Below are 27,980 nucleotides of genomic sequence, written 5' to 3'. Positions count from 1 at the left end.
GGTAGTGCTAAATTAAGATATCATTGATCGACAGAATGCCACTCGCTTAATTGAAGCTTTCAACAAACGTTCACAGTGTACTCTGTGTACAGCTGTAGCAAACACACAACTTGGGCTGTTTTTCTTCTCCTTTTTTTGCTGGAAAACCGTAGAATCTGCACGAATCCCAAAATAGCTCTCTTTTTTATATTTAACGACCGAAGAACGGTTGAACTGATATATCATACAATTATCGACATCCGTTTTTCCGATATATAAGAATTTTAATATGAAGGTGTTGATAATGAGTTTATCTATACTGCTGTGTGCAAACTAAGAGTGACTGTACTCAGTTATTATTCTCTTTAAATATTTGGATGTCAGAATTTAAAGCAACTTTATTCTAGAGACAAATTTGTTGACAAATACCAAGTAATATAAATTAATGAAGCAAAAAACTGATGTAGGAAATTCATATCACGATGACTAATTTGTTTATGGTTCATATTATTGCAATATGTTTAAAAAAGAAAAGCCAATTTATGTTAAACTTGTTGAAAATTTTGAATGGAAAGTTGAGTCTGCTTGTTAATGAAATGCCTTATCATGGAATAACATTCATTTGAATCCTGATTTGTGATAAATTTTTTATTATTATTATTCCCCTATATTGGCAGATTATTTCATCAGAAAAAGGAAATTCCTTTGTGCCCTAATGTATTTTTCCTAAAATAATTTCCATAACAGTAAGATGAACTAATTAACTGTGAATATTACCGTTCATAAAAGACCTTGAACACAGACAAACAATATTTTTCAATAGGCTATTTTTACCCCAACTGTAAAGGAGGACATGTTATATGTAGGATTCCTTAGCCTTTCAAAATGAAAGATTTAAATGTTATTTCTTTTTGTTTTTCAAGGAGAGAATATTTATGTGATGCCTTTAAATAGGTGACTGAAACCTGGTAGTGATATATTATGAGATAAAGTAAATTATTGAATAAAGTAACAAGAGAACCTTTTCATTTACTTCGTTCCTCACTTACCTGTCTCCCCATGACCTAAGCACTCTTGTTTACTGTGGCAAGGATAGGAATAGTATTCCTGTTCCCCATAAATGGGAAACAAAGATCAAGGAACCGTTCTGATCGATTTAAGAAAAATAATCCATACAAAAGAAGAATGATGTAGGCACTTTGGTTGGTAGAATGAGAAGGATGGGCATTGACCCAAGGGGCCAGTCATAGAGGGCCCACAGTGTTAAAAGGTTACCAGTTCATTCAGTTTCTAGGCATGGTAGAACAAGAGTGCTAAGGTTGTGGGCAGACAAGTAAGCTCATCACTGCAAACCAGTAAGTTTTGGATATTTACAATGGTGGAATAATAGCGCGCCTTCGGCCACAGAGAAATTTTGAATGCATGTTTTTTTAGAATCGCCCCCTCCCCCGCTGGTTCCCACAGGAGCTTCCTCAGCAGCTTTGGTGCGTTGAGAAGGTCTAAAGTTGAGGGCAGTATACCTGATGGATGTCGCTTTGTGGTTCAAGCATGCTCATCCGGGAAATTATTAGGAATACTTTGGAGGACACAAGTAATATCTCGTTAGTGCTTGCTCATTTCCAAACCAAGACTCATGAAGATTTTCAAATGTTGTCTACAGTATATAAGAGAATATCACTTTCTCTAGATCTAAACGACATAATCTAACAGGAGATGTATAATTCACACAATTGTATTTAAACAGTAACAAATTAAGCCCTCTTTTTGCCCACCTGAGAATGTGAGGAGGGACATTTTCCCTACTCTCTCCTTGTGCACCTCTCAAATTACTGTTTAATTTTGTGCTATTAATGAAAATTGATGAGGCATCCCCACTTCTCCATCAGGTTGTCAAGTATTTGTCAGGTTTCCATGGTAATAAATCAATCTACGACTTGGTGAAAGGTCTTAAGCTAAGGTTTGAGTTGAGTGGTGTGTTTCTTTTTTTTTTTTATGCGATTATTTTCTTAAAGCATTTTAAGGTCAGTATGCAGATGAAGAGAGTTAGAAATTAATATCAATGAATATTCATGAAAAACAGATGTTGTCCCATCTTATTTTCTTAATTAGGCACAAATTTAAGGGTATATCCGAAGGAAAGTGCATTTCCATGAACAATAGGACACGTTTCCTTTTGCATATATATCCTTCACAAACAAGAACATCCTATGAATATTTGCGAGCGACGCTGTGGACAATTGGGTGTACACTGTGCCGTGTACACTGTACACTGTACCGTGTACACTGTGTTCAATACAATAGAAGTATTAATACAGAAAAGTCTCCTGTGACATCTGCATTGTACTTCTCTGTTGAAAGACTTGCCTCATACACAGTAGAAGTGGTTGCAGGTATTCAAGCAATATTTACATAGTTTAGGAAACAAAGTTGAATGATTTTCATCTGTTTTAGTCCCTCCCTGTCGATCAAGCATTAAGTTACAAGTCAGCCTCCAATTTACTTCAGTTATCACTTTTAATACTAGTATGCACACCATTGGTACAGTCATATTCCCAATGTGTTGAGGCCTATTAGCTGAAACCTATTAACCCTGATCCTGTGACAGTCCACTTCCAGTCTACTGCCCTCGTCCTTGTTCTACTGACCAACATGTAAATATATCTTACATAGTAACTATGGATGTTTACACTGAAAGCTTACCAAAATGATCTGTTTGTAGTTGTAAGTGTTTGTACACTTGTAAGTGACATTGAAAACATGATATTTTTAACAGAACACTCCTAAATACAAAGATCACAGTGAAAACAACAATTTACCACAAAATGTCCTTGGAGATGAGATATTATCTCTGTTTTTAGTTTGATGATATCTAACCTTGGCAACCGTTCATCTGCTCTTCGAATAAATCACAAGGCTTTCCATAAATTCTGAACAAAGGCAGTTGTCATCATTTGTCTTATCATATTGTAACAACAACCCCCCCCCCCACCAATTTTTTTCCAGCTTTGTAGCAGTTGTTAAAATTGTAGGAAGAATTGGACAAATGAAGCGAAAAACCTTAAAAAGTAATGTTTCTCAACGTTACTTTTCTCATGTTCGTTTCTCATTGGATTTGTGTAGTAGATCTCCTGCAGCATATATCTTGTTGACACTACATTGTTCTGTCTTTTATGGCTGCTGTTTATATTTGATGTGATTGATTGCGAGGAGTGGGATGAGGAAACAGAATCACTCGCTGTTGATGCTACAACCGAAAGATCAGAATTGCTGGAAATAAATCTGTTGACGTCATCACTTTGTGCCTGCTCTATGTTAAGAGTCATCCGGAAGAAGATGTAGTTTACTGTAGAGAAGTTGTAGTCAATACTTGTAAGCATCTCATATTGGAAGAATCTTTGACTTTTTCTTCGGCACATCAAGGAACTTGACTTTTGCCTCTAAGGCTTTACATAATTCCAGATAAGACAGAAAGCATGCTTGGTAGAGTTTAAAGGACCTTCAGTCTTTTTGCCCCAATATTTGAGTTATAAATATTGAGGTAGAAACTAGTTTTGAAGGTCAGGTGTCAGTGTAAACTGATCATGTTCAGTAATTTAACATTGGTTGATGTTGTTATGGCTTCCTTGCTTGTAATTGTCCTGCAGTATACTCTAATTCCTAATAGTATTTCTGCCCTCCATCCAGAGGATGGGGGCAGCAGACATTTTTGCGATCTACAAAGTGTTATTTGTACAGATTTAAATCACTGATAAACTATTGTTGACCTTTTGTTAGTGTTTACATGCCATTAGGTCTTTCCTGTTTGGTTACATTAACTGTAGCATAGGCTGCTAGCTCAGACTATTGGTGTTATTAGGCTATAGGCCATTACTAGCCTTTTTGAATTGAATTGAATTGAAAGCAAATGAAGATAACCTTTTTACAAAATAGCATACTGTTTTGTGAAAGGTGAAATCCTAGCAACCAATAGCTGTTATTATAGGAATTTACTTCACTTCCTTGCTTACCTATCTCCTCACTACAACCCCCTTTTTCTCTACCATGTCCAGGTTGAAATGTTACCCTTTTTTTAACCATTGTGCACCTTTAGCGACCCAAGAGTTCCAATGAATGACCATCCTCAATCTACCACCCAAAGCGTCTAGAACAGTATTTCTTAGCGGGCTTCATTATCGAGACAAATCTTCACCTTTGGTAACCATAGTGACAGATTTTTGTGCTCATCCCGCTTTTAACAATCTCAGTTTGGCTATACTACTGGCCCCTATTAAAGTATAACCTATACAACTTGAGAGATTATCTGGGCTGGCTTTTAGGTGCCAGGTTTGCCTCTTATTATATTCCTATACTGGGGTACCGGTAGCGGTTGCACAAATTGTCACCATGTTGCCCTTCCTCCTTCCCATATCTCCATGTAGTATTTCATGTTGTTTTTCTCAATATATCTCCTGCAATCTCATTGTATACTATGCATTTATTCACCTCTGCTACTGAACATGAATTGTAATATTCTCTGTGTAGACTGAACCAGATATTACAGTACGATGCCATCTTTCTCATTAGCTCATGCATGATTATGGTTGAGCGCCTGTTAATTCTTTATCATACTGTATATGATCTCGTTACTAATTAATTAGTCCGTGGGCGAAATTTTTTATAGCCAAATGTTGCATCAATTGCAGTTTACACAGATTGGCTTCCCACATAGCAACAGTGATCTATTTAAAGAAAACTCAGTTTCTAAGTGAAACAACCATGATGTTCTTACTGATGGTAATTTGGGTTTAAACCATCATTTTGGGCTTCATCTCCATTTCCAATAATTGTTTTTCTCAATATAATGAGTGTTTGGGAATGTTTAATTCTACTTTGATTAAGGTTAAGACATCCTTAAAGCATTTATTCATTCTAAGATCACTAATTAACTGTAAAAGGGTCCACTTGACACTAAAAAAATCCTTCAACTACACACTTTTGACATTCAAAAAATTAAAAGCCCAGAATCTTCAAAATGAAGTTCAGTGGCTTTAATGTTTTGTAAATTCTATACCAGAATGTACGACTGACTTTCAACCCAATGACACTGAGAAAATAAAGGAGAAACACATGAATGAAGGCAAAATGAATAGTGCAAAGAAGTGGGGTCAGTGTCTTTCTTTGGGTCATCTTTTGGAGTTGATTTTGGTCTGTTTCTGACACGATTTGATCCTAAACACTGTCGACAGTTGAATTCGTTAGCATGGAAAGTTAAAGTAATGTTCAAAATATTGAAGTAAATTTTAGAAACGAAAACATGTCCGACTTTATTTCTGGATGTGATTGATAATATCAGCCAAAAAGTTGGCCAGGAAATTAAATGCTGGGCATATCAAATTTATTTGAAACAAAAATCTAAGAGTTTGCCTTAGTTTTGATAAATCACAATATTATCTTAATACTACTCGGTAGATTTGGTGAAGTCATCGACTAAAGGCAAAAAAAGAGAAAAAAAAACAGAGAAAAGAAAAACAGCTTTAAAGCAGCATTTTGCGTCCTTTTTCATGATATTTCTCAACCTCACTGACTCCACTATGCCATAACAACATACATAACTAGCTTATCTATTTATATTTTACTTCAAATGGTGGCATAAAAGTCGAAAAAATTGCAACTTTCAACTTTGTTGTTCTCCAAGATATTTTCCGTTGGGAACCCAATAAACCTCGCCCATAATATGAATATTTAAACACTACGAACGTCATTGACAGATACGTAATATAACACCACGCTCGATTTGTGTACAGTCTATATGGCAGTTGTACCAGGGTGTTGCATAACAACTCCCTGGTTGTACCAACGCAAAGTCTTGAATCTATTTTTAGCAACGGCTCATAACTAAACCTGCATCTCTGATTGGTTGAATTCAAACTAGTGGGTTTGGGAACTGAATGCGATTTAATTTTGTATGTGGAATACTCGCCAATTAACATTTTTGGCAGGGACAAACTTGGCTAATATCTTAATTTGCTGTTTTGTGATGTAAAAAACTCGATGTATGTAAAATGTATGTAAAAATGTATGTAAAAAACTCGATGGACATGTCAAAAAAGTAGAAAATGGTGACCAAACGCAAAATGCTCATGTATAAAGATACTATTCACTGATTGGTGGAATTCAAACTAGTGGATTTGGAGATATGAAAACTTTGTCAAGGACACTTTTACTCGTTATCGATATAAATCGTTAATTACTCGCTAATTAACGCTCTTGGCAGGGTGAAACTTGGATGGTATCTTAGTTTGCGGTTTTATGATTGATACATGTAAAAAAATCGATGCACATGTTAAAAAGGTGGAAAAAAGCGACCCAACGCAAAATGCTGCTTTAAAGGGACCTCTGTTATTAAATTATATAAGAAACAGAAAAAAATAACCCAGAAGATCTATAGAAGAAAAAGGTTCCTTTTATGCATGCTTTTTATCTTTAAGGTTGATACTGTGTAGCACTTACTTCAGTTACTGCCTGGTTTAGAATAAGTAGATTGAAATGTTATATCCATTAAGGATGAGGAAAAAGTACAAAATTAATGGAGAACTAGCCAGTTTTGGAAAAATTATCTATAACTTTATAAATCAGTAAAGTAAATGCTCAAAAGTCATCTTGACCATTGCCCTCTGGAGAAATGACTTTTTGTTCTCTTTGTGTGATTTTTTTAGCAAGCCAACTTGCAGAGAAGAGAAGAAAAAACAGTTTTTTTTTTTTAGCAAACTGCATTTGTCCCTTGTGAAAAAAGCCTGATTAGAAACGATCGAATGGTCTACAGTAGTAGTAGTCTTTGAATTTGGTTGTGATTTTACTGCACTTTAATATAGGTCAAAACAGAGCTCCCAGTAAAGCTCCCAGTTGTAGATGTTGTTCATTGTGATTGTCTTAATAATTTATTAACCAGCTAGAAAGATCAGTTTCTTGGAAAGCAAGCTGAGACTTTGATGGTGATTGAACAATGCTAACCAGTCATTCGTACTTGATCACATGTCAAGGACAAACCAAGTAAGAGAGAAGAAAAGGGAAAAATATTGGTTTGGTCAGACATCAGATTATGAAGTTTTTGTAAACCTCCTATAAACTTAGCTTATGTTTGGATGTTTTCTTTTTCATGTGCAACTTTCTTGAGCCAGAGAGATTATGGGTGATAAGGATGAGCAAGGTGTTGATGAGGGGTGGGTGTTAAGGGGGGGGGGAGGAGGGAGAGGGGAGATAAGTATTCCTTTCAGAACATATTATCAAAGTAGTGGATATGCCACAATCAAATGAAGTAAAAGTGATAACTAGAATGAACTTATGACTTAAAGGATGTTATGGTTGTGTTTCAGCTTCAACTAAAAGCAGAGGAATTCTGTTTCATCAGCTTCAGATTAAAGTACTGATACTGTTCAATTCCCCAAAGTACTGATATTGTTCAATTCCCCAAAGTACTGATACTGTTCAGTTCCCCTAAGTACTGATACTGTTCAATTCTCCAAAGTACTGATACCGTTCAATGCTCAGTAAGAACAGTTTTTTCACATCTTTAATACAAGTACACTTCAGGAAGCTCTTGACTATTGTCATGGTTTAATTCACAACCTTTATCCAAGCTGTGTCCTATATTACAGTAATTAATGATTATTGCAATTAAGAAGTATCTTTTAATTTCTTTAACAATTGACTTCAAAAGTATTTAATAACCTCTTTTCTTCCTTGCATAGTCATTTCTCATTTTTCCTTCTTTTAATCATCACTTTTTGGGCCAAATGAGACGTTCTTTTCTGAATATTTGTTTCTCGTGGAATTTGGAGAGAGACTGCTGGGGCTTACGCCACCTGTCAGATAGCTTTAGCTCTCATTAAATTAGGTCATCCTCATATTCAGATGTCGCTAAATGCTTTATATCCTCCATCTACCATACTAGCCAGTACGATGAAAGAAGCCAACGTTTTTGTGCTCGAAGGTCATGTTATTCCAATTCATTGCTTAATCATTACTAAACGCACCAATATCACCGGGTGTATTTCTCTCAGCAGTGACGTCACGTTAATCGCCTCCGGCTTCCTCCACACCATCCGAGGGAAAAAAGGAAGAAGATAATAAAAAAAATCTGTTCGTTGAATACGAGCAGCTTTTCAAGCACACCTACCAACTGGTTTTAAGATACATATTGAAAGTGCATCCCGTGAGGAATTGAGTGGGAGTGAAAAATGATCATCTGTGTATGTCATATGGTCGATAGTACTTCATCAATTGGTGTTGGTCTTATTTTGAATATTTGTACGTTTTTTGGAATTCGGTGTTACCGGGTGGTAACTGTACGACTAATGAATGTGTGCTCAGTATTAAAGTGAGGAGCTTTGAATTGTGTGCTAAGAAGTCAGAAAGATTTGGGCATCAAATTTCTTTGGATGTAAAAGGAATTATTCACAGGATTGCTTTTATGTTTTGAAACTATAGATCTTTGACATTTTGTGCACTTGGATTCGGTCCCACTCTTGACACGGTGTAAAACAGGTATTAGTGTCGTTCTTCTTCCTGTTGGGAATGTAGTTCATGTGCCATCCTTCAAATAAATGGTGAACAAATATTGTTTTGGGCTTCTGTGCAACAAATCTGTGGGGTGAATGAGAGGTCATTAATTTCTATTATTTAATTTTGATGTATCAGTGATATGCAGTGGAATAGTATCAGCCATAAAATCCTGTTGGAAGATCCGGCTCATGTTGGTGTGATTCAAGGAAATGGGAACACTACTTATTAGTACCATTGTTGTTGGCTGTACGAGAATAGTGTACTAGTTGGTAACTTTCACTTTTCATGATATCTGAGTCAGTTTAAAATTAATATCGAAAAGTTTGATTTACTTTGAGGTTCAGATAACACCAGAGAGGTATTTGTTATCACTGCCAAGTGGCATTCAGTTGGTAATATTTTAGGTATTTACTTCATTATTCTCCTAGCACCTGTCTCCTATACATACTGTATGCACCCCTATCTACCCTAGCTGGTAGTACTAGTAACATTCTTGCTCTGCACCCCCAATCACCCTCTCTAAGGTCCCCCTCTCCCGTCCGAATCTATCTTTCTATGAACCTCTTGCACCCCTGAGTTTATTGAATTTTATACAAGGTTGGATATCTCTCATTGTTTACTCATTTATATTTTATATGCTAATTCTAAAATTTGGTTGTAGGAGTTATTAATAATTTAATTCAATAGAAATATTCTGTGTCCCTCAAAATGAATTAACTGTTATAAGTTTATTGTCATAATTGATTCTTCCTGGTGGGAGTTCTGTGGTTTACAGTCACTGATAATAATCTTGGGATCTGCATTGTTCATCTGTTAAACGTTGAGTTGCAAACCATATTTAAAGCAAATACAACTTCCTGTTAATTTTAAAGAAACTTTACAACTTAGCAATTATTTTGTCCCTTCCATACCTTACCAGTTGGCCTGTTCTACAGGAAGTGGGAGATGACCCAGGAAGTTTGAGATGACCCGGACAGCGATAAGTTTTGGGGTATTTGCAGTACAGTATGCTATTCTAGACAGATTTCTGTGGAGGAAGTGGCATCAACTAAGTGTGTGTGGTTTCCTATTCCTTCTTGAGTTACTGATGCATGTTTCGTCTACAGATCTGTTTCATCCTATTTGCATATTCCATCCCAAAAGAGAACATTTCTCGATCATTTGGAGCCGTATGTGGCAACCCCAGTGAACTGCCTGTATGAATCTAAGTTTCCATTCTATTCCCTTTGTTTTGTAATTAGTAGATTTAGCATGCAATTTTATCCTGCAGGGGGAGGGGGGGGGGCTGGGTAGTGGAATCCTTTATGGAACAGATTCTGCAGATTTATGTTTTTGAAGTCTTACCTAATTATCCTGATTGGATTCAAAGACAAATCCCAGATGTAAATAAACAGAATGGAGCCTCTCTTCACTGATTGATTTTTATCAAATTTTATGGACTAATAATGTTTAATATTCTGTTTAATCAATTTAGTGAAGAGAAGATATAATTCATTTATCATACATTGATATTTTTGCAGTAATTTCTGCCTCAAACTCTTTACCTTGTTTATAAATCATTCATATAATTCAATTTTACTGAATTCAAAATACAAGAACTACTGTATCGTAGGGCTGTTCTTACAAATATTAGGGATTGTCTTATAAGGTTCAAGATTCCATTTCTGATTAGAACAACTACCAAACTAGTCTTCCTATTATCCAGCTTATTCAATTTATATGTTATAAAAATGGAAAATTATCTTCAACTTTTCCCAAAAAACATTCAAAGAATGTCTCCATTTTGAAAGGAAACGCCAGCAAATTTTCTTAAAAGTCATTCCTATGAATATTCATAGATCAGACCCAATATACAGTACCCTATAAGTTCCTGTGGCCTGTTTAAGTTCATACCACATTAACATAATAAAAATAATACCAAATAATACCATCATCAGCGGCTTCAGTATTTAAGGCCATTTCTGTAGCCATAAACATACATTTTTCATGCATTAATTTCCCTAAAGAGATTGAAATTCAAGGGAGGAATGGAAGGTGTTTTTTATTTGATATTTTGAAAGTGATTTCACCGATCTGCAGAGTTCATTTACGAGTGAGTGATGCAGACTTTTTCTCTGTTATATTGTAGCTTTTAAACTGCATGAATTGTTTTACTTAAAATTGCTAATGGAAGGCCCAGTCAAGTGGAATGGTTTTATTTCCTTTTTTGCCAGGTAATTAACTTTTTTTTTTATATAAAAAAGATTGTCTTCATTAGATAAGAGAATAGATTTGAATCCTTGAAATGTTTTTTTCTTTCTTTTTCAAAACAAGGTCTGCAAAATGTCCGTGAAAGCTACAAAGTCGAATGACTATAATAGGTGTTTGGTTTGCAAGCTGCTATAATGTAACCTATCAATAGGAATAAACAGTCAAGGAAAATAAAATAAAATTACAAAGTGGAAAGAAAGAATGAAAAGGATTGAGGTTGGAATTGTTGGAAGAACAAACAATTTTTGCAGATGGTGTGTAACATGTTATAGGCTACTATAGAATAAAGATTTGTAAACACTGTGATGCTCCCAGGAGAACTAGTACTGACTATGTAATGGTTCTCATAGTCAATCATTCATGTGTCTCATGCAGTTGTACTACTCGTATAATTCAAAGAAAATAGTACAAACTGCCTCAAATATAATCGTGTATATTCCACCACCGCTCAGCCCAACCCCCACCCCTGTCTGTATCTCTAACTGATCCCCTTTCAGTTTGTGTGAATGATTGAGATTGTTAAGTTTAAAGTGTAAATATTTGAAGTTGTTACATTTATAAGCATTATTATTCTGTGAAATTTCATAGCTTTTGTAGTAACAAAGCATCTCATCATGAATATTCTTATGACATGTTATGTAAACCAATTATTGATTAAATTTAAAAAAAAATAAATAAATAAAATCCCAATGGTTGATAGGTCTCTCTTTAAGAGCATCAATTAAATTTATATAATATGTATTCAAATCTGAATCTCACTCTCTGCATGCAAAGACCTTTCTGTAACAATTCTTATGTACATTAGAGAATAGCATACTTATAGTATACACACACATTGAGAAAACTTGCTAATACTGAGATGCATGGTAGAATTAATGGACAATTACAGAATAGCTGATAACAATTTTCATTAGTAATCATGAGAAGAGGACATTTTAATATAGTAAAGATGTTGTATCTTGTACTTGTAGTAATTGTCACAGACTTATGCTTATACCATTTTATACCGAAATACTTCCCAAACAAATTAACTTCCTGCATCAAAAATGCAACATACTTAATGAAATCAAGAACATTTTGCTTTACATTGTTTTGCTTCAGTGAATAGGATTAATTTCTTCTTGGAGAAGACATTATTGTATAATGTCATATGAACACTACTATGCTGTAATGAAGTTAACACCGATCTAGTGTGCATATGTCCGTAGGGTTTAGGGTTTATACTGTACTTCCAGGAGAGAGGTAATTAGGCGCCGATGAAAAACACCACACACTTGCTCCTGTAGTGTTGTGTTTGTAAGACAAGCTTACAAGAAATGGATGCAATATTGATTTCAACCATACTGTCTCCGGGTTGTGATATTATCACCGACCGAAGGGAACTATGTGAAGATCAGTTTGCTTTGGTATGTGTGTATGTCGAACGCCATAAATATCTCAGTAAATGGACTCGGAAAAACCACCCAGCAAGTTTGCTCAATCGTTAAAAAGATGTCAGGGGATATAATTTGTTTGTTATTTGGCTGTTCTAATACACAAATGAATTGTATTTCCTGCCTGAATTATGATCAAATAATAATTTTATGTGTGGAAGGAGTGCTTGAATGGTGATATTGTCAACACTTCGGTCAGCAATTTCAACAGACCTTCCAGATATTACTAAAAATAAAAGTGGAACTGATCAAACTAATTAATACATGTATGCTCCTAAGGTTTGTTTACCAAATGAAAATTAATGAGCAATTAATTAATGATACAATTCATTTATCAATAACACCTTTATTATATATCTGTTATGATATCATCAGTAAAGTTTGAAAGCATTGCAGTAGTAATATTAAAGTATATCGTGGTTCGTAATCACTTCATGAGAATGATGATATAATACTTTTAGAAATATCTTCAATACATTATCATTTAAGTACCTCCATAGAGCTAGGATATCAAGATACCATTAATATTTAATAACAACATTATATAATCTATACTAAGGCATTACATGATTGCTAAGCACATACTGTTAGTATCAGTACCATCAGTAATAACTCCAGTAGATCATCAATATGAATACTTTAATTTAATTTAAGATATCATCAATGACATCATAAAGTAATAATACCATTCAGGGAATAATTTATCCAGTATGGCATAGCAAAATGCTATGCAAACTAGACAAATTGCTATACAGAATAGACTAATTGCTATACAAAATAGACAAATTGCTATACAAAATAGACAAATTGCTATACAAAATAGACAAATTACTATACAAAATAGACTAATTGCTATACAGAATAGACAAATTGCTATACAAGTGTAAAGATGTATAGCAGTTGTTTTTACACAGGAACTGTAGTATTTTGTAAAGGAAAGTTCAGGGCCTTTAAAACTGCTACACAAAACTTGAGTACTGAATAATAGTGATCATCACATTGCATTCAGTAATAACTTCATGACATCATAAATAATACTTTCATATGATATTAAGCCTATCATCAATAGCATGAAATAATATTTACCAAAGTATTACTGTACTTGATTGATTATCATATAGCACTCATGTTACTAAGCACCATCAGTAATATCTCAAGTGTATCATCAAGAATACTTTCATATGATATTAAGGTATTATCAGTAACATGAAATAATACCAAAGTATTAAGTGATTGATAATCATATAGCACGCAGATTACTAAGCACCATCAGTAATACCATGAGTGTATCATCAATAATAATTTCATATGATATTAAGGTGTCATCAGTAATATTATAAAATAATAATACCAAAATGTTACTTGATTGATATTCCCATCATAAAACTGATGTGATGTAATGCTATCTATAAAACCTTCATAAAACTAAACAGCATTTTATCCTATCAAATATTATTTTAAAAACAGCATTTTTAAAAACAGTATATATATAACAGTATATATATAACTTAATATTTTAAAAACAGCATTTTATCCTATCAAATATTATAATTCCATTTTATCAGTTTACATGACGTGATAAGTAATCATGTGATATATCTGATAGCTATCTAACATATCATTGATAAAGTACATAAAATTCACATTACACATATTTAGAGGCAAGGTAAAACCACTTTGAACAATTGTATAAATTAGTTTGCTGAATTTCAAAACTGAGCTTTCACTGCTATATGAAAATGATGGATTTTATCAAGAAGACTTTTCTGACATCGATGAAGCGAGAAACCGTCTCAGAAAATATATATATGTATTTTAAGCTCTAATCATGGTAGAAATGACATCATAAACATCATTAGACAGCAAACATATGAATAGACACAGTTAAATACTGTAGTGTACATTCAGTAGTGATGAGTTTCATGCAGAAAATCAAATCAATTCCAAGGTCAAGGTATTTTGTTTTATAGTGAAATTCAACATTTTCTATAAGTTTGGTAACGACCTTTATTCTATCGAGTAGAATTCATTTCCTAAATTTCCCTGTTTCCTGACACAGTCTGCCACAACGGCAAGTACAAGATGGAATGGTATAAATTTCAAATAAATATTCATGTGATGTTTAATGAGGCAGTCATAGTTTTTACTTTTTGTGTTTTATGATTGTTCAAAATTTAGATATATATTCAAGGATTAAAAAAAAAAAAATATGAGTGCTGTTAGTTTTCACTTGACTTTTGAAGGTATTTCATGTTTTGTCTCTTTTATCTGTATTTGTTTTATTTTTTAAATCTTTGTTTTTTATTCTTATATCTGTATTTCATATTTTTGTCTCTTTTATCTGTATTTGTTATATTTTTTTTAATTCTTTCTTTTATTCTTATATCTGTATTCATTTTTTTGTCTCTTTCATCTGTATTTTTCAGAAACTTTAAAGCAGTCGGGAGATTTTCAGGAGAAGGAGCTGTTTCTGACGGGACAAGTAGGACAAGTAGAGAAGAAAGCAGAGGATGTCGAGACATGTATGACTTTTATTTCTTAGCTTATTTTACAGATTTATTATTTTTGGTACTATTTGAGAGGTATCTATGTTTTATTTTGCATGACAATCTCATTCAGTAGCCAGTTGAGTGACGTCTGTTCAGATAATGAAGAAAAAACTGGGATGAGCGAATTTGTGGGTATTCCATGAGTTTTGCCTAACCTTTTTGATTTCTATGAATTTCTCGTGAGTTACATCTCAGAATAAAACATTTAAAGAAAAGTAAATAAAAAAAATAATGTAACAGAAGGACGAAGGATGAGGGAAGAGAAACGTGGATGGAGAGGGGTATCACAGGGCATTGGGGAGGGAAGAGAAACAAGGAGGATGAAGGGGTGTCACCAGGCATTGGGGAGGAAGAGAAACATGGATGGAGAGGGGTATGACCAGGCATTGGGGAGCAAAGAGGAACAAGGAGGATCAGGGGGTGTCACAAAGCATTATGGAGGGGAGAAGAACATGGATGGAGAGGGGTGTCACCAGGCATTGGGGAGGAAAGAGGAACAAGGAGGATGAGGGGATATCACAGTGATTAGGTTTAGTATGTGTAGATTATTTTGAAACAAATATTTTTGAAAAAAGCTAAGTATCTAAACATTAAATGTCTTCAAAATACAACAGAAAACTTATAGAGGGTTTGAAATGTGATGATGGGTGGGGTAATTTCTTAATTAATCCAGCTTAATGACATTATTGGTGTCCCTGTTACACAGAACCAATGATTTATTAGTCATGTGATTATTATTTTTCAAAAAGAGTGACTTGTGACAGGAAATGTGAATTGATTCCTGTGCATTTAGGTTATAACCTGCCGTGTACGCTCCATGCAGACATGTACGTACCCCTTTCTGCTGTGGGGGTACATGTGGGTTCTCTGGTCAACATTTAATTGATGAGTATTTCAAATTTGGGCAGTCTGAGAGGAGAAGCTCTCAAGCAGAAAGTAATTATCTAAGTCAGTAGAAATCGATATACTCCAGTGGCTGACAAATTTGCAACTACTTTGATTTAATACATAAAGAAACAGCTGGAAAATATTAATCTGGTTAGAGAAACCTTATCTTACATGTTATTTAAGAACTTATCATGAAATGTCTGGCTGACTGGCTGGATAGCTGGCTGGCTGGCTGGTAGTGGAATTAGCTGTTACATTTTCATTTAAATAGATTACTACAAGATGTGGTGAATACTACATGAAAGTCACCGATATAAAAAGATCTCCTTGTTATCATGTAAGAGGGAAACTATGTTGTGGTTGAGAGGTGCTCTGTGATTTGTGAGTATGTTTAAGGAGACTGTGAATTGTGAGTATGGTTAATGACACTGTGAATTGTGAGTGTTGTTAATGACACTCTGTGAATGGTGAGTATGTTTAATGATACTCTGTGAATTGTGAGTATGGTTAATGACACTGTGAAATGTGAGTATGATTAATGACACTCTGTGAATGGTGAGTATGTTAAATGATACTCTGTGAATTGTGAGTGTTGTTAATGACACTCTGTGAATGGTGAGTATGTTTAATGATACTCTGTGAATTGTGTGTATGGTTAATGATACTGTGAATTGTGAGTATGGTTAATGATACTCTGTGATGTGTGAGTATGGTTTATGATACTCTGTGAATTGTGAGTATGTTTAAGGAGACTGTGAATTATGAGTATGGTTAATGAAACTCTGTGAATTGTGAGTATGTTTAATGGCACTCTGTGAATGGTGAGTTTGGTTACTGACACTCTGTGAATTGGGAGTATGGTTAATGACACTGTGAATTGTGAGTATGGAGACACTGTGAATTGTGAGTATGGTTAATGACACTCTGTGAATGGTGAGTATGGTTAATGACACTCTGTGAATTGTAAGTATGTTTAATGATACTCTGTGAATTGTGAGTATGTTTAATGGCACTCTGTGAAATTTGCGTATGGTTAATGATACTCTGTGAATTGGGAGTATAGTTAATGATACTCTGTGAACTGTGAGTATGGTTAATGACACTCTGTGCATGGTGGGTATGTTTAATGATACTCTGTGAATTGTGAGTATGTTTAATGATACTCTGTGAATGGTGAGTATGCTTAATGATTCTTCCAAACTGAATCTAAACAAGAAGAGTAAAAAGATCTTTAATATTACTACTAAAACTCACTTTGTTCTCGAGAAGTATCATCCCTGCAGAATCAGTTCATGTTTTAACGTCATGTTCCTGATAACTATAATACCCGAGGGAATAAGTACATCAAGCAAAGTAAGATAAATAGTCCGTCTCTCCCGAAGAATAAATAATCCTCTGTACCCGATGAATATCTGCAAAGATGAAAGAAATCTGCATTAGTCTGTCTTTTGAAACACTGTAAATAATTTGTCAAACAAAGCTAAAATCCTCAGTCAAAGCTAAAATCAGGGCAGACTATTTATCTTCTTCTTTGTGGCTTGTCACAGGAATTTCTCCTTCTTCTCTTCTTCTTCTGCTTCTGCTTCTTCTTGGTGTTCATCAATTGAAGCATAACGGTAGCTTGTACAATCAACATCTTTATGTTGATTTATCTTTGAAACCTGATACATTCGGAATGTTTCTCTAGCAGCGAAAGTTCTGTGTATTTGAATTTCATCAAAACTTATTTTTGTAGAAATCTTATATGTGAATATGTGAGTATAAATATCATGAAAGAAAATCAAAAATGTTTTCAGCTGAATTGCCATGGCAACACTTTGCTGTTGCCAGATACTTTCACAAACTACCACCAAGTTTGAAAACCTAGTATATTTGCCATACACAAGGCTATGTATAGTATAGCTATGGCTATGTATAGTATATGTATAGTATATGGCTATGTATAGTATAAGGCTATGTATAGTATAGTATAGTATGTATAGTATCTTTGCTATACACAAGGCTATGAGGATTGTGAACTAAAGATGCAGAAAATGTTATGAAGCAATCAACTTCAGTCAGTTGGCTATCCCTTTAACTATTTCCATGCGATTTATTCTTAGTACTCCTTTACCCCTGTTGGTGCTATTCAAGCAAACTCAGACTTCTTGTGACAATTTAAAAGGTGTTTTTTAAGTATAACATTTAGTATAAAATTGTCGACAAGAAATCAGACTATTTTTTCCTTTTATGGATGCATCTAACTCATTCTTGTTTTGTTTGACTTTACAGTGACTGTTGAATTGCCGAAGGGAGACTCCGCAAATACTGAGAAACCTATCACTACTGCAGCTACAACGTCCAAACCGAAAACAACCCCTCCAGCGACTGGCTATGCATATATCGCTCTCAAGGACAAGTGAGTTTTTTGTCAAATGTCACTTTTGATTAGTTTTCACATATGAAACTAGAAAAGGACAGAAAATTTATAGAAAAAGTTACAAACAATTTGAATTAGGAGATGACTTTTCAGAGAGGTTATATTTGTCTCTGCTGACCAAAGGGATACCATTGATTCCTATCATGTAGCAATAAGTTCGGGATCTTCCATAAAAGCAGCAGGTTTGAGGACAGACAAAAACAAATTGTTTACTACTCGTAATATCGGCACAAAATGCAGCTTTTATGTTCCATATTTTGAACGTCATCTTTCGTCAGTCCACTGGGAGCTCTGAAATTTAATTTTTTGCATGTTTTCACATCCTCTACTGCTTGAATTGTATTCGTTTGGTCACCTTGAACGAGCAGTTGTAGGAAACTCACCCAAGTAGCGAACTTGGGTAGGATATTTCTCAAAATAGGATTGCTTTCGCTCAAACTAAGAGACTCACAGAAAGGTTTTCACCAAATCAAAGATAACAAGGAAGCAAACAAGTAATTAATCAACGATGAACGAAAGGATGTTATTCATTCACATAAAGGTCACGATGGTTGTTTACAGTTCACTTTGAGGGCTTCATTCTGTATGTTCATATGTTACTTCTGTGATAGTTTATGCAGAAATGACAGGTTTCTCGGGTCGCTTGATCCCTGAGTGTCCAAACTACAATCTTGATGGTCCTTGGAAGGTCTGGATCCTCCCCGAACGGGAGATCATGATTGCGGGGCAGGATCCTCCCAGAAAGGGAGATCATGATTGCGGTATATATAATCCTGATTACGGGAGCATCCACACTAAAATCCTGGTTAACCTTGTGGGGGGTCAGATGCTCCTTGCATTATGAAAGGTGAACAAAGCTATAGTTCCAACTGCATTTGCACAAATTGATTCTTCAGGTTAGATTACAAGTAACTGGCCTATACTTCATGTCCATGAGAAGCTCATAACTTTATCCTTAATTTGATATACGTTGCTTCTATTCGTGGGTTGCGTCACGCTATGTATATTATTATATGGTGCATACTTTATGTTTGTATCTGCTGACCTGACCTGAGCTGTAACCATGGCAATACATGTTATCCTACAAGCAATGCTATATTAGAGAATGACATCACCTATGTGAATTACCAGCAGCTGCTGTTGTTTCCATGACAACATCTCCGTTACACAAACACATGAGCAGGAATCATATCATTACTTAGCTGTAATAGTGCGTCACAATGGTTGCTTGATACTTCAGTTAAACATTTCCAACAGTTAGCATATATGCCTCTGCATCTTGAATGTATTTAGGCCTACCCTAACATCCATATAACACTGTATACCCTGGGGTTAGACCTAGCATAGTTTCCATTTACCTGTGTGGATTGAAATTGATTATCATTACCAATAAATTTAACAATTTTGGAGTTTGGGAAATATAGTTAACAATCAAATCAATTTATCTACTCAATATAAGCAAAAGACATTATTAGAAGTGCTTCAAGTGCATTTGGATGTTATAATGTTATAAAGTTGTTTAATAATCAAGTAGTGTTAACAAAATTGAATCAGCTGCATGAAATCTGCCATCTTTCATCATTACTCTAAGTAATGATAATCTAAACTCTTGGCTAGAAAGAGAATGATAATCCGTCACTAATGCCAATTTCAAGCATTAATAAAGGCTTTTGCATTAGTTTACCAAACATAACAAATGTTACACAAAACAAGATCTTACTTGATCAAGCTAAGACATCCTCCTCCATAATGTATTTTTATCACCAAAAGCTGATTATCAAAGATTTCATGTTTCTCATCTGTTTTAAAAGTTCATCACCAAGACACACTTTTCATATTCATACTGATTTCTTGGGGGGAAAAATTTGGGAATTTGGAAAATTTTGCTGGCATCTGATGCTGGAATCTGATAATAAAATTCTCCCATGATAAAGATGCATTGGCTTGTTTCCTAATTTTTGATAAATGTTTGTGTGCTGTTGTGAACAAACTTTCAGTCTCTGTGCAATCCAGTTTTATCAAATCAGCAAGCAGTCACAATCGGTTGAACTTAGGCCTTATAAATTTATAGATGTAGACTAGCCTAGTACTAGGAAAATCACTACATAGGCTGTCAAGGAAAAATAATTGAGAAGCAGAGGCATACATGTCCACCTTAAAGATGCTGTTTATATGTATGGGAACAGTTTTAACAAACCTATTTAACATATGGTATTCCTATAATAAATACATGAATTTTGTTTCTTCTTGGTGGTCAAAAAGGAAGGCTTTAGATGGCGCTATTTTGAAATTGATCGCAACCACACAAGATAAGGTATGGAAAGTAAAATATATGTCGTGTTTGGTAGCATGGTCAATCCTCATTTATGGTAGGAAGGAATCTTGTTTAATATCCAATCAGACATTAGTTCCATTTCTCCTTGATGGGAGGAAGTAAATTGTTGAGGTAATTAGGGATAACAGACATTCTTAGACAAGTGATGCATTTGCAACAGACCTTTTTTGGACACCATATTATTATCACAGCTATGCTCAGTTGTAAGGATATATCCTATAGAAAGGGCATTTCCATGAACAAAAGAACACACTTCCTATATATGCATATATCCTTCACACACGAGAGCATATCCTATGGATATATCCATACCGAGTGTGTGGATAATTGGGTGTTTTGGAACCATAAATTCTGCAATAACTGTCAGACAATAGTTTTTGTATTTTACTACTGTAGCCTCAATACACACCTACAGTGCATGGTGAACATACAGTATATTGTACGATGGTGTTTGACAAGTTAGCTCAGTCTTCAGAGCATGGCATAAATTGTTTGGCCTCCAAACCGAATGATATCTGATTAAAGAGCTTTGGCCTGATATACAAGCAGTCAAAACACTTTGGTCTAGCTTTGGTCTTCTTCCCCCGCTAGTTTTATCTTCGAATTGAAATTAATCTAAACAGTTTAACCTCCGGTTTCCCGCAAGGTTGCGTCAACATTTTACTCTCTGCTGTAATGAATTCTCATCAGATTGTGATGGATTTTTAAGGTTAGGAAGTTAACGTTCAAGAGAAAAGTCTACTTTCTGTTAAATTTGAAAGTGATCAGGATTCTTACAGATCATGCAATTTGTGTTGGTTTGGTTGAATGTTGGTAGGACATCTCTACCAGGTCACAGTGGATCAGGGGATAAGGTCACAGGGGAGTCAATTTTAATAGACTCATACCAGTTTAAATTGACATACATTAATTTATTACACTAAGCGTCATTTTATATCGACTTCTACCAGTTTCTTAAGTTGCTTTTATAAGTTGTATGTGTTGATTCTCCTTGACCTGATACATAGCCTGTCAATGCAACTCCATCCAATGGTTGACCAAGCACTGTTCTTTGTGAGGTTTTGATTCGTTTATCTTATAGTAAGCTATTAAAGTATGAAAGTTGATAGTTTGTTGTTACAATTTCCCTATTTCAACTGACACAGTGTATCTACCAAGTGATGCCAAGTTGGTGTGCATGTAAAGCTTCATTTGTCAAGCTGCTGCAAACAAACTCCTTATCCTTCAAAGAAACTTCAAATATATAGGAATTTTTGAAAATCCTTTCTCCAATAATATCTTTTTATGTTCCAAGACACAGTTTTAATTCAAGCCTTGAAACATAATTTCTGAATCCATATTTTCTTTTAGCTGTGTGGATTACATTTAAGTAGCTGTTGGAACTCACCATTTGATTCTGCTCACAGTGAAATGATATCACAACCCACTGTCAACCTCTTCCATTAAGCTTACCTGTCTTCTCAGAACTTTCACACTTTCAAGCTAAAATCTAAATTTAGCTGGATAACTAAAATTATTGGATATCAGTAAAATTGAGCTCACAGCCCCCATTCATTCTGGTCTACTGCCCTCATTATCAATCTACCCACCAAAAAAAGTTTCTTTTAGCAGGTCAGAGTCTAGGCTTTGAATTCTCTGGTACGGAGGTGTATATTGGCAGCCATCTTGGATATTGCCAGTTCAGTCACGTACTCCAGTTAGGACAGAGAGTCAAATATAATTTTTGCCCTCATTATCAATCTACCCACCAAAAAAAGTTTCTATTAACAGGTCAACGTCTAAGCTATGAATTCTCTGGGACGGAGGTGTATATTGGCAGCCATCTTGGATATTGCCAGTTCAGTCCCGTACTCCAGTTAGGACAGAAAGTCAAATATAATTTTCTCAGCATTTTGTGAATCAGCATATCTCATGTTTCCTAGATTGTGACCGCCAAAAGAATTTCTCAATTTATACTGGAAAGAATTGAAAAGAGAGAGAATAAAAACCGCACTATTTGAATGGCTTCTATGATATTTGGATCATATTTCCTACATTTTGTATACTAAGAATGAAGTATTGACACAAATAAATCTCAATATAAGGAAACAGAAGAACAGAAGCCTGGACATTCTTCATCTCTGCAGGGATGAGGATTTTATCGAGGAGAGAGGATATGTTACAAGTAAGGAAACCGAGTACTTGCCCTCGGAAACCCATTTGTAATGTTACTCCATTGTAGGCAAAGCAGGTACTAAAATAACAGATGAAATATGAGATGATTTTTAGAGTCACAGCCTTGGCACCTGCATACATCGTACTTTAGGCATTGTCTCTTGTAAGTGAGAAGATATGCCTCATTTAGGACAAAAATTATAATTCTGTTGTCTGGCGTGCTGCTGCTACTTGTATACAGTAGTACTGCTGTGTGGAATCAGAAAGGAATGACAATTCATTCCTAAGTGGTTGTTGGGTAATTGTTTGACTATTAAGGTAAATGGTTCTGGGTTAATATACATATTAACCTCATTACCAAGAGGAATATTACCCTGGGAAGGAGAGTTCGAGGAATCTTACCCTGGGAGGAAGAGTTGAGGAATCTTACCCTGGAAGAAGTAGTCGACCAATCAAAGAGAAAGGTTTAGAATATACGCAGTGTCTATAATAAAATTTAATGCATAAACAGTTTGAATAGTAGAGGAAGAGGCATGGGACAGTTTCATTTAGCTTTATGAAACTTGCTGGGAGTCAGAACAAAAACAGTTTTTTTTTTATGTAGAGCAACCAGTTTGGTAGCATGCGTTTTGGTAGCATGGTAGCACACTCTGGTGACATCAAACTGAATTATTATTGAAATTCAACGTACCTCATTGCAATCATTTATGTTATTTCATACAAACAACAAAACACCAACACAGATAAAATTAGGACTAAACCATCAAAGGTACGCAAATACAAAATTAAAAATTTGCATAAAAGTTTTGGGACACGGAATGTTCATTGATGAAGTAAATGGTTACTAGCTGGCTATGAAATAGGAGCATTTGAATCCGTGTAACTGCATAATTAGATTGACAGGCGTCCAGGTTTCATGTTAACTTGTTCATGGATTTCTTAGACTGACACTAAATTACAAACCAATGCAAATGTATAGTTTAAAGAACGAATTTTTTATTCCAATAATAAACCTTTTCTAAACTTAATTTAAAAGCTAGAAATATTTTCAGGGGAGAACAAGCAATATTTTCCTTGCTTTCAAGCCATGTATGGTCAGCAAAAAATAAAAATATAGTTTTTTGCAGTAAAATGTTAAAGACAGTGATGCTGTTTACTGTGTTAGATCTCAGAGAAAAACAGTAAGAGTTTACAAATTGAAAATGCCCTACATCTTGATCCTAGCTTGATCATCTAACTTACAGAAGAACAAACAGGTTTGGAAATAACGGGAACAGTTGACAACTTTTCTGTTCATATCTATTCAAGCAGTAAAGCACAAAGAAAGGATGCGTTAATTAATCAAGTAAGACACTGCTGAACATTGTAAGGCTGATGACTGTGAGACTAGTTGATTGTATATGCATAACTTTACAGATAACAAGGACCGTTAAACCTCGTATTATAATGTTCAAAGGAATGAATCACTTGACATTTACCACAGGAAGAGAGAGAGTTTTAAAGATATGGTTGCAGGTTATTAGAGAGGCAGAGTTAATGTTTGTTTACAGTTTAATCAAAGAGAAGATTAAAACCTTGAGAAGAGTACTATCTTGCTGAGATGACTGTGTTATTTTATGATTATTACTGTTATCATTAATGTTTACATTCTAAAGTCAATTAATCAGGTGTACGGTTTCACTTTCATAATAAACAGAATTTTATTAACGTTGGTTCATGTTTATCTACGCACTCATCATGGTGGTGGATGGGAGAGATTTGATGGTATTTTAATTGCATTAATATCCTGTGGAACACACATAACAGTTTTAGGTATCGCAATGTTTCCACTTGAGGTATTACTGATCATGGCCTTGTAATGATAGAGTAATATATTAGTGTTACGAGAACGAAATAAGGTTTTGTCAATCGTAAATATACCGTCAGGGAACACGTTGGTATTTATGTCTTCTTTCATAACCACCGTGAGTTTTATCAGCTGGTTACAATTTCATTTCTAAACTTCAGATAACTGTTTCCACATTTCAACAGGTTCTCAGAAGTTACTGAATTGCAGTTTTGTGCGTTAAACCTGCATAGTGTGTTTTCCCTCCATAAATGTTTCCCTTGAGCTTAGATGATCATAGGGATAACATTTAGTCTTAATAGCAGTTTTTCGTCCCATTAATTAATGCCCTACAGGGACTCAAGAACTGGATATATCTGCTGTGAAAGCGATGAAGGATTTAAAGGGGTAAAGTTGATATTGGACAGATCAGCAACCGCATCACAGTTGTATACAACTCTTGTAACATACACACCGCAAATTAACAATTTAGTTTCCACTCGAGCTTAACGTGTATGGCGATATTACCGTCCTCGCAAATGCAACTAGCAGCCTCATGTTCTTCAAACGATAAATTATTTTCAGTTTCATAAACACATAAACATGACTATTGTTAAGTGTTACATGTATTTATTGTTGCCTTTTTAAAAGGTAAAGCATGTCTGTAAAAAAGATGAATGCTCGGATTATGTTTTATTACTTTTGTTTTATTTTCAGAATATCTCAAGAAGATGCAGAATCCTTGGTAAGCAATCTTGCCTTCCTGCTTGAAGTACCCAGCCAAACCTTTTCCAAAGTGAGGTGAGTCAATATAACAGCTTGGTTCCTAGCTGTGTCGGTATATCGCTCATGATCAGTTTCTTGTTTCGCTTTGAAAAGTGATGATACTGAGTGAGGTCCATTGGTATGACCAAAATGAAATATCGATATATATCAAGATATCAGACGGACGGACGGACGGACGGACGGACGGACGGACGGACGGACGGACGGACGGACGGACGGACGGACGGACGGACGGACGGACGGACGGACGGACGGACGGACGGACGGACGGACGGACGGACGGACGGACGGACACAAGCAATTGAAGATTGCATCCTGGACGCAGAATCCTGTGTTCATAAAAATGCAGCCTGTTGTTTTACTTTATTTCCCCACAAAACCAGAAATCAAACATGCAACAATAGTAAGGACCTAGTGAATAAACCTGTGTGTTACTTCTAGTTAATTAGCAGGTGTCAATAAGATACCTCAATCTTGACAAAAATCCCCAAACCCTCAAAGAAATATGTAAAGTATATCCCCATGTTGTTTCATAGTGGTACCATAAAATGTTCACAGGTCATCTATCCTTCTAAATTTGCTAGTCCAAGTTTCTTTTCATCATTCTGTAAAGTAGAAATGGGGGGGGGGGGTGGCGTAGGGGTATGAGTGAGTGTGTGTAGGTGGCTGGAGGGCAGGAGTTGACAATTGTTATTCATTCCCAAAAGCACCTCAAGTGATCTGACAAAAAGAATTTGACCCGTGACGTAAATAATTCGTTACAACCGTTATGCACTCCGCTACTTCTTAACCTGTCACTGAGGGATCAATGCTTCACTTTACATACCTCATGGCCAATCTCCATTGATCAGGTGATCAGTGAGAGCCAATAGAGTGGACTGCCTAAACATTTTATCGGTCTTAGCAGTCCCCTGATGAAAGGGGGTACAAATTTCGAAGGACACTAAATGTCAACTATTTTGAGATCAAGCCCTCTAGCGGTGTAATCAAATAAAATGTGCGCATTTGTCTTCTGAATGACACCATTATTTAGTAACAATTTTAGCCGATCTAAGCTGAAAAATATCAAATCGATTTGCATCCTCTACAAAAGATTGTCAGCCATCTGTAGAGATAAGAAATTATCAAGACTCCTGATTATTGAAGAAAGTGTTCCCTGCTTTAATCTGAGACTAGCTCACATAGCAAATAAAAAATAAAAGTAAAAAATAAAACAAAAAAACAAAAAGGATCTCAGGGGTGATGTAAAATCTAGGAATATTAGAGTCATAGAAAGTTTAAAGATAAATAAGGAGGAAAGAAAAAGGGGTATGGAGGGAAAATAAAAACAAGAGAGAATAGGTCACACTATATGTGCTTATGCCAATGTTTGAATATTGTGATTACAAATATACCTATCTGTCTGAGGGACAAGGTAGAGTTGGGAGAGGAGGGGGTGGGTCCCCTACACCACTATGCTAGGTCAAAGGTCAATTGGGTAATCGAACACAGTAAACTGGTATAATATTTAGGCTGCGTTTAGTTGGAGACTGCATCTCTGTGTTGATATTTGTGCCACCCTTGTATCACATTAATCTTGTTTAATATGAAAATTTAGTTAGGGTTGACTCTTCCATTTGAGTGTATTTATTTCCTGTATCTGTTTAAATCAGGAAACTCAACATTCCCTTCCTATCTCAGTGTCATTTGGGCCTCAGACCAGTATCGTCAGGGGTAACAGGGCATAAAATGGCATAATTTGGACAGATTCTTGCTCTTCCTGGAGCAACAGAAATGATAAAGTTACCGGACGAACATATGTTGCTTTAATTAGCCACATTTCAAATTCCTTTTCTTTTTTTTAATTGCATCTTATGAACCATATTCAATATTATTTTGGGCTTTCTATGTATTATTTTTTATTTGGCTCCAGATTTTCTTGAAGTAGAAAATGTTCATTTCCTTGATATTGACAAGTACAGGAAATGAGAAATCAGCAGCAGCACATGTGTGCAGGTGTTATGGTCAACCATAACTAAAGCATATCCCAATCACCAATATTTACTTGTTTGAGAGTGAGTGAGGGATGTTACTGCTGTGAAACTAAAACCTGATAAAATTAAGAGTGAAATATTGCCCATAAATGTAATATCAAGCCATAAAATGAACATCATCGACCCCCTTGAACTGCTAAATTTGACACAATATTAAACTAAATCAAATGAATAGTGCTCTACTTGTTGCACCAGTTTATTGACCCGAAAAACATCAGAAGAATTGGGTTACCATGGTTACCAAATAAAAGAACTGTATCACAAATGTAATTAATTCTGGGATGGTAAGAATGGTTGAATAAAGGGTAATTTAATGAAGGGATGTACCCAGCTGTAGAAGTAGGTCACAAATAGGTGTAAGAGAGAGAGGGTGGGAGGAAGAAGAGATTGCAGGATATATACATCAAAGGAGAAGAAGATAAAGGAATCTCATAAATTTAGTTCAAGTTTTCTTGAAGATACAAAGAATCTCAGCATTTTTTTGTTGTAGTGGTAGACAGTTAGTCTCCAGTATGACCAGCAGAAACACATTGGTGGCTCCAGAGTGAACATTTAAAAGAGGCAAGTCAGAGGTAAAGACATATTTAGTGTAGTAAGAGCAGTGGTCTCTTACAGTTCTAGTAATAGAGACATTGTTTTGGAAAAATGTGAACATTGACTTTATATATTTCTTAAATTACCATGTCAAAATTTCAAAATTTTCTGATGACATTGTTGTTGTTGGTGCGTATGGTTTAGCAGAGTAAAGAGGAGTTGAGGGCAAGGGTTGCCGATTTATGTTTTCTACT

The 27,980-nt window shown here is 35.2% G+C and overlaps 1 protein-coding gene and 1 long non-coding RNA gene across 2 annotated transcripts in view; one reads left to right on the top strand and one right to left on the bottom strand.

The window, feature by feature from the left end:
* Positions 1-27,980, top strand: part of LOC139958331 (receptor-type tyrosine-protein phosphatase-like N) — a 136,453-nt gene that overhangs the window by 35,470 nt on the left and 73,003 nt on the right. The window contains exons 6-8 of the mRNA XM_071955319.1: positions 14,630-14,725; positions 17,912-18,038; positions 25,091-25,174. Coding sequence (XP_071811420.1) covers positions 14,630-14,725; positions 17,912-18,038; positions 25,091-25,174 — 307 coding nt within the window. The remainder of the gene's footprint in view (positions 1-14,629; positions 14,726-17,911; positions 18,039-25,090; positions 25,175-27,980) is intronic.
* LOC139958336 (uncharacterized) overlaps positions 7,225-27,980 on the bottom strand; it is a 102,911-nt gene continuing 82,155 nt past the window's right edge. Inside the window, exons 2-3 of the long non-coding RNA XR_011789764.1 lie at positions 16,895-17,052; positions 7,225-8,049 (exon numbers count right to left, since the gene is read on the bottom strand). This is a non-coding gene — a long non-coding RNA (uncharacterized lncRNA). The remainder of the gene's footprint in view (positions 8,050-16,894; positions 17,053-27,980) is intronic.

This window comes from Apostichopus japonicus, chromosome 18 (assembly GCF_037975245.1).
Source record: "Apostichopus japonicus isolate 1M-3 chromosome 18, ASM3797524v1, whole genome shotgun sequence".
NCBI classification, from domain to species: domain Eukaryota; kingdom Metazoa; phylum Echinodermata; class Holothuroidea; order Aspidochirotida; family Stichopodidae; genus Apostichopus; species Apostichopus japonicus.
The sequence above is the reverse complement of the archived record's forward strand: the minus strand, read 5'-3'. Positions and strand labels throughout refer to the sequence as shown.